Consider the following 8223-nt stretch of genomic DNA (forward strand, 5'->3'; position numbering starts at 1 on the left):
CTATATTATTTAATATTGTTCGCCTCCCTTGTTTTCGGAATTAAAGTAATAACCTCATAATTGAGTATTTTGATGTTCGAATTGCTATTATTGAAGTTTTTTTTAGTATGGTATACATTTCATCCTTAATAGTATTCTATTTTTTTTTAAAAGACGACACTAAAGCCGTTAAGCCCAAAAGCAAAGTCACATTTCATGGATTAATCTGCATTCTCCATGTGTTCACTTCCGAAAGGGTGCTCCAGGGACTCTTGTCCTGGGGCGAAACACTGCAGTGCTTGATATCACTCTTACTTTCTTAACCAGGACCCACAATTAAATTGAATACCATCCTTTTATCTTCCATCATGTTCTCTCTCCCTTTTTATTATACTTGCTTGTGGGCTCATAGCTCATCTTTGTCCGTAGACACTAAAGTTTGGAGTTGCGTCGATTCCAAAAAATCTTTTTTCAAGCATAGCATCGCATCACATGCCACAACGACCGGCACCGATGTCAAAAAGCTGAAAATAGGTTTCAACACCAATTCAGCATCACACCTTAGTATTCTAAGATAGTGTTTAGTTCGTCAGATAAGATGGAATGGAGCTAATTTATTTTATTTTTAACTGTTTATATAGAGCAGTGAGAGGAATGTTTCAGAATCAGGAAATATTTTTTAAAGAATTGAAATAAAACTGTTAAAAAAATAGAACGCAGCCATCTTACTTTAAAAGTAATATTGACAGTGAGTTTAAAATACTAAAATAAACTCGTTACATCCCACCCACCAAATAAATATCTATATATAAATAAAACCACTCATAATTAAATACATAAATAAAATCAATACATTTCACTTACTGTTCGACCAAACACTATGAATCTCGCACGAGGGCCCTACCCATAGTGGTCGTTACCCTACCTCTATCGAATCCGGGACCATTCCAAAGCTTTCCGGTGTGCTGCCTGCGGGGGGGCCCACGGGCTAGCTGCTCACTTGCACCCCCCGCTTTCTGCTCCTAACCACAGTTAGTTCGACCTAACCGAACTTAAACCCAAAGCACTCACTCAAGTTACTGAAATGCCCCTGTCCGGCCAACTAACCCTATAAATAACCCCTAAACCACTCGCTCCTCAGTTTGCCAAAACCATCAACCAGAGCGCACTCTCCACACCCAACCGGAAGCTCCAAACTGTTTGCTCTCTCTGTGATCTCTCATGGCGACGGCGGCGGCGACCACAAGGCGGCCAAGCGGGCCTGTTTTGTCAGTCGCACACTACCGCTCCGCGTCGCCCACGCGCGTGAAGCTCGCCAGCGGGGGCGCCCGGTCGCCGGGCCCGTCCGTTAGCGTTTCGTCTTCCTCCTCTTCGGGCGGCGCACGGAGCCGGCGGACCTGCATGTGCTCGCCGACCAACCACCCGGGCTCGTTCCGGTGCAGCCTCCACAAGGAACGCAGGTCCCGGGGCGGCCACGGCCACAAGCCGACCTCCCCGCCGTCCCCGAGCAGCTCGAGCCCGACCGCAAGCCGGTTGGGCGCGAGCGCGAGGCGGATGGGCAGCGCGCTGGTGCGGATCAGCGCCGTGGAGGGCGGCGAGTGGGCTCGCCGGGCGCTCGCGGCGACGGTGCGGCCGTCGCCCGCGGCGCAGCACCGGCGGCGCGTGGCCGGGTTCCGCCCCCGGCCGAGCCGTCTGTCCACCGTGTCCGTGGCCGGCGACAACGACCAATAGACGCCGACATGTTCACATGTCATAGAAATATTTCTATAGTACTAGTAAATAGGAATTTCTATAGCATTTTGTTTTGGTGTAACGCCGAGAACCGGTGAAATCGAAGTGGATTAGGAGTTTTGGATCCTAATTGATTTCTTGTGTACATGGAACTCTGTCTCAGCGAGCCGGATGAGGCCGTTGGTTTGGATAAACATGAGTGAGGAATGGAGACATGTGAATTGCCCCAACAGAGGATTCTTTCTGGATCAATCCCCTGTCCTTTCTGTTTCTGGAGTGTGCTCTCTAGCCTCTGCTTGTGGTTGGGTTTGGATAAGCTCGGGCTTCTTGAGTGCAGGTGGCGTCTCGGCTCGGCGGCAGTCGCCATGCCGCTCTTGCAGTCACGCGGCCCCCGTGCCCAGCCGAGTCGGCTGGCGGGGGACGGGGATCCTCGATCATCTGACGTACTACAGTAGGCGAGCAGCAGGCCTGATATTGATGGGGCCTTTTTCCATAGTTACATTCCGTGGGTTCTCGACCAACAGAGCTTGCCATGGGCTTCTCTGTTCGATTTTGGGAGGTGACGTATATGTATCTAAAATGAATTTGAATTGAAGGCTCTGAATCACTGCAATTCGTCAATGGAAAACCGGCAATTCATGAAGGAACACTAGCACGTACAACTAGATACTTGGTCAGCACATAGAACACTCTAGATAAGAATTTTTTTGGAGTAAACCAAGTGCTGATGCGTCGTGGAGTAGCAGCAGTGTAGCACTGAAACAAAGTAACGAACTCGTGGAATATCTAACGAATTAACTGAAAATTTTGATAAGTCAAGGTCGATCCAGCGGAATATCTAAACCAATTAACTGAAATTTTTGATACGTCTGCGTCGATCCAGGCGCGAGAAGTCAGCACACCCGTCCGAACGTCCTCGTCCGCTTCGAGGGTGCTCGTATTTTATTAAAATTAAATTCTATGATAAATAATATATGTGTAAGTAGATACGTTTAACGATCAATACGTATATTTGTATTATATGAGATTATGTTTTTAATTTTATTTAGACGTATGTTAAAATACATCTATAAGTGTGACGTACGTGTATAAGTGCATGTGCGCGTATAAACAGATTACAACCTGCCGAGACCAGGAGCAATCCGTTCCACTCGCAGCATTTGCTAGTCCTACTGCTCAGGTTGGACCTGATCGTTGCAGGCGCAGAAATGGACTCGCACCTGCCGCAAATTTAAGGCACGAAACTGTACACCCACGTACAAACCGCGAGCTTACCCTGCTACGAGGGCAGATCGAATCAGCCCTACTAACTCGTCTCTGGCTTGATTTGATCCGTTCCGAGCACGAAACTGCGCTAGTTTCCAAGATCTTCTTTTACGGGTAGTTTCCAAGATCTAGGGACAAATACGGGCCTGATTAGTCAGGTTGGACGCGAGCGCGACCGATCGGGGAAAAGATCAGCAAAAGCGCACGTAAACGGCCTGAGCCAGAGGTAACTGAACTGACTATCTGAGCAGCCCCGATCGGTGCCGCGGACACACGTGTGGCGCCGCCTCCGAGCGTGCGTGGCAACGGGGAGCTGGACACGGCTGCCGTGGCCGGCAACCGCCATGTGCGCCGGGGACTGATACGATGGGCGGCCGTTTGTTCGTCGCCGAGCTGTGATGATAATCTTGTTTTTTTAGGCGAGCCATGATGGCCATGATGATAATCAATTCAAGTATAAAACTGATTAACCCAAACGTATGGGCAATATTATGTTTAGAGACTCTGCGTTTAAAATACATACGTACTCGTACCAGCAGCCAACCTGATATTGCATAAAGTGGGACGAAAAGACGCGATTCGTGTTCGCTTTTTTAGATCTCCTTGGAAGAGAAATGATCAAATGACCGCCTTCAAAATGTCCATGTCTGCCTGTGTTTACTCGTATACCGAACTCTGCAGTTTTATGCAACGTGACATCTCGTTCCCATACACCTCGGATGGGAGCATGGACTCGGCATTGCAGCAAAAAAGTCCATTTCCCTCAGTCTCAGGTTTCGGACTTGTAGTCTTGTAGAAGAAGCGGTATTCTCAGGGTTGACCAATGATGTGGGTTACCTTACAGGCAGGGTAAGGGAAATGTGTTTACTTAAGCTCTGGTCTTATCTTTCGTTGAGATTCAAATGGATTCGATCAGCAATAATGGGACACATACGCATTTGAAGAATTCAGTAACGACCCGTTACTGTAGAAATCAATGTCAGTAAGGTAGGTTTGATTTGTTGAATGAACCAATATATGTACGAGTTGGTGAGGGATCGGAGCACGTCTTGATGTTCGGTTTATTAAATCGTGTCATTTTGTTTAGGATGAGATGATTTAGATTCTTAGAATATACTGAGAAGATATTGTACTGAGTTGTATGACAAAATCGGTCATACGACCCCATACATGTTCTGTCAACTCCGATAATCACTTCGATTAGTGATAATTAGTGATTATCAGTAGTTATTAAGGATTTTTGTTAAACATTAGTTACAATTAGATATTATTAATCATAATTAATTATTATTATGGGTATTTAGTGATGATTATTGACAACTTAAGTAATGATTAATACTAATTAGCATAGTTTGTTGATAATAACAAATATAAAATTATTATTTATGTAAAATAATTAAGTTATACATTGATATAATATATGTCTTTTAAGCAACTAAAAGTGTTCTCGTATCCTACAATATATCCAATTAAACACATTTTCGTACCATCATTTTTTTTTTCAAAGAGGATGCTCATACTCACACAGCTACACAGGATCACATAACGTACTTGTAACAGCTTATCCAAGATCATCTCATCCATATAAGACGATCTCATCTCATTAAACTTCCTTTAACCTACCAAACGGACGCAAAGTAAACACCGCTGGTATAATCTGAAGCACAAAACAGAGCTACTTCCTTGGCGAGTCACTAGAGAGGAATGGACGACGATGCAGAGTTCAATCAGGACGTTCCATTTTTAATCTGACCATCAGGGCGGGTTATGGAAATCAAACAGGAAATTAGCCTTGATGCAGAACGTTGGATAGCAAATCCGTGAGAGAGCTTGAGCTAAATCCACAAACTAACCACAGGGGATTTAATCGCCAAGCCAATCTCTATCACCAGTTCCCGCAAGGCCGCAACATATACATCGAGATCTCACACATAAAGAGGACATCCATTAAAAAAGAATAGTGCATAAAAAGGACAAGAAAAATAAACAAACAGCCGTGTACGGTCGATCAGACTCTGCAGCAGTCGTTGCAGTGTTGTTCAGATCTTGGATCTCTTCTCGCTGTCACACTCGAGATGTCATCGCAAAGTTGTGAGCTATGCTAGCTGTTCCCCCGGTGCGGATCGGGATCCTCTGCCGTTGCTACTGGCAACTGCAGAGAGGCTACTGTAGCTACAGTAGAGTGCATTTATGTCTGCTCCGAGCCGTTGGTTTCGGAGTGGATGCATCAGATTCGTATGCTACAGTGATCTACAGTAGTGTGCTACAGTACATGAACACTATATGTAGAATCAGATTACTGTTGCTACAGTAATGTATGGTTATCTAAATTTTACTGTATAAACAGTGATCCTCTGCATTAATGATGTATTAATGCAGAGAATCCGGGTCCCCCGGTGCGCTTGCACGTAAGCAGATTCCATCCTGCATCTCTTGGCCTCTTTCTAACGCGTCTCAATTTTCAGATCAATTCGTGGTTCCCACGCGTCTCATTTCCGATCAATTTCCTCTGAAGAAGAAGAAGAGCTTTGCGTTTCCAGAAGGCCCCGATTCTTCTTCTAGGAAATGAAACTTCGCCGAGAAGTATTGCAGTTGTGCAGAGCAAGGCGGTTTTTAAGGAGGACGAGGCAGGAGACGGGCGATCTCTTTGTTTCTCCGTGAACGGAAAAGCTAGACAGAGAAACCTAACCGCGGTGACAAGAATGTTTAATCAAAGCGGCAAGATCATCTCGAAACTTGATGGGTCCCGAATAGGAGTAGTGGGACTAGTAAACTCACGAGCGCGCAATCCCACACGCACACATAAAGAACGCTGCTTTCAGATGGGTTTCATGGGCGTCCTGTGAACATGCACGTCGGTCTCCGGAGCTAAGAAATCCACACAAGCACGTAAACAAACAAAGAAAGGAAATTTAACCATTTTCGACAAAAAATAATTAGTCCAAATCAAGGCGATCTCAATTCTCATCACTCCTCAGCTGGAGGCTGGAACAATGGGAGATTTTTGCTCTTGCGTCAGTGGATCCCCAGAACATGAATATCATGTAGATAGATAACTATTCCATCGATTCCTCTCGAAAAAAAAACAAGGATTACACGACAACAGCATGTAGAAGTAGTGTCGATGCGTACACGCGAAATAGTAGCGTACGATGAGCACTGGCAGAAGAACCTACGAGCTACGATCGAAGCGGCGGCGGCGTTACATGTTCATGAGGCGCAGCCTGGAGGGCCGAGGCTGGAAGTCCCCGCGGCGGCGGCGTTGGCGGTCGCGGTCGGACGGGCTGATCATCTGCAGGAGAAGCGCGCGCACGGACCGCCCCTTCGCCGCCCTGCCCGGCCTTCCCATCTCGCCGCCCTGCGCGGCCGGCGCTGCCCGCCCGCGGGGGCTCCGGTGGCGGCTGCAGCGGAAGGAGCCCGGGTGGTTCGTCGGCGAGCAGAGGCACGTGAGCTTCTTGGGCGCGGCGGCAGATCTTGGCGCTCTGGACACGGCCGCGGTGGGGGAACAGCACGATGCAGATGCCATGTTCGTTGGTGCGCTGGGGATGCGTGCCGCGGTGTCCCTCCCGGCGCGGGGGCGGCTGCTTTTATACGTGAGGACGAGGATTCCTAAGCATGTGGTTGCTTGTCTTCGGTTGAATGCGTGCAGGTGTAAGCCACACGGACACGGCCACACGGGGCAGGCCGCAGGCGAGGCGAGTGTTTCCGCGGCTGAATTCTCGTCGAAACCATGCAGTAAAAAAGGCAGGATCAGTTCAGTTTCGCGCGCAATTTCTTTCCCATTTCTGTTCTGCGAGCACGGCCCGGCACGAAACAACAACGCACGGGAATCGGTTTTGACGTTTATTTACTGAAACTTAAGCGTGTCGTTTGAGCTGACTCGTTTCTGAAACTATTTAACACGATCTCAACCAATAGATTAACTAACAAAACACCTTGCATGATCGCATCAGATGCAGTGGGATCGGAACTGAAAAGTTCTTGATAGATTTCTTTTTCCTTTTTTTCTGTTTTAAAAATTGAAGACTTGTTGCAGTTAGCTGTTCTTTTCTGTCAGCAATGCAAAAGCATAGCCCATGCTCCTCTTTTCCGGAAGAGGATGTGATCGTGTAAAAAATAACTGCAAAGTTGCAAATTGCTCTTGCTTTCCTTCTCAATGGAACGTAGCTTCACTTACTTGGATGCAAGCAAAGCATGTGGGCTTTGCTACAAATAGTACAACCGCATTTGCCCTGCCTGTGACGCCGACATTTTCCATTTGGGTAGCTCCAGTACCAGCTGCATCGGCCGTGACTCAGAACGGCTTCCTTTCGTGTTGGAGCTGGAACGTCGTGCGCCTAACCATTTGTTATTTTGCGCAAGTGCACGCTCTCCATTGCGTGGGATCCCTGATCCTCCTCTGAAAAAGAATACACGAAAATTAAAAGTATGGTCTCCTTGCCATCGTGCATTCAGAGTTGGAGAAGACATGCCATGTGAGCATTTGAACAAACTCCACTGGTTTGTTCAGCTTGGACGAGTAGGTAGAGTGCAGAGCATAATTCCATGACTCGATTACTTTAAATTCTACCAGTTAACTAAAATCTGGGAATCTTAACGTCACAACTCAGGACACACTTTCATGTAGTACTACTATATGGTCTAATTTAATAAAGGACATAAACTTAAATCGAATAGCCGCAAGTCTTATTTCTCTTACCAAGATAAGGATGACTGGATTAGCAATCGCCCATCTGCTCCCCTGGTCTGACTACTTAGCCTAAATGACTAGGCTTATTTGTTTTAACACTTCTGTGACCGGGCTGACTTACAAGTGTTCTCGAAACATTGAAACTGCACCTCAACTCCTCAAGGAAGCACACATATATTTTCTTCATAGGAATTGAAGTACTGGATTGATCAAACTACAACAACCAGGGTTTTTTTTTGTACGAACGGGCACAAGACGGTGCCTATTTCATTTTATAAAGCGGATATTTACAGATAAAAGCCTTCGACGCTATGTACAAGTATAAGCTGATGGTTACATCTTATCCTGGAAGAAGCAGGTAGCTGCTAAGCCGGCCAAGCCACGCTTCCAGCTGAAGCCAGACTAACCTGATGGTTACATCTTAGAACATCCATTCTTAAATAGACGTCGTTTTAGGATTTTGATTTTATTTTTAAATAGATATCGTTTTAGATTTTTAAAGTAGTTTTTTACTAGAGTGACCACATTAAAGGATATTGAAAAGTGGAGTTTTAATT

General features: G+C 46.2%; 2 protein-coding genes across 2 annotated transcripts; one reads left to right on the top strand and one right to left on the bottom strand.

The window, feature by feature from the left end:
- The first annotated feature begins 1108 nt into the window (after positions 1 to 1108).
- On the top strand, positions 1109 to 1940 carry LOC133921001 (uncharacterized). The gene has a single exon (XM_062365684.1). It carries the CDS (start codon positions 1201 to 1203, stop codon positions 1708 to 1710), a length of 510 nt encoding a protein of 169 aa, XP_062221668.1. The 5' UTR covers positions 1109 to 1200; the 3' UTR covers positions 1711 to 1940.
- Positions 1941 to 6014: 4074 nt separating this feature from the next.
- On the bottom strand, positions 6015 to 6560 carry LOC133921002 (uncharacterized). Its single transcript, XM_062365685.1, has one exon. It carries the CDS (start codon positions 6500 to 6502, stop codon positions 6179 to 6181), a length of 324 nt encoding a protein of 107 aa, XP_062221669.1. The 5' UTR covers positions 6503 to 6560; the 3' UTR covers positions 6015 to 6178.
- Positions 6561 to 8223: the final 1663 nt, after the last annotated feature.

Source organism: Phragmites australis, chromosome 6, assembly GCF_958298935.1.
Source record: "Phragmites australis chromosome 6, lpPhrAust1.1, whole genome shotgun sequence".
NCBI lineage: Eukaryota > Viridiplantae > Streptophyta > Magnoliopsida > Poales > Poaceae > Phragmites > Phragmites australis.

Excerpts from the sequence above, each read along its gene's own strand:
- LOC133921001 (XM_062365684.1), top strand. The coding sequence starts at position 1,201 with ATGGCGACGGCGGCGGCGACCACAAGGCGGCCAAGCGGGCCTGTTTTG.
- LOC133921002 (XM_062365685.1), bottom strand. The coding sequence starts at position 6,502 with ATGGCATCTGCATCGTGCTGTTCCCCCACCGCGGCCGTGTCCAGAGCG.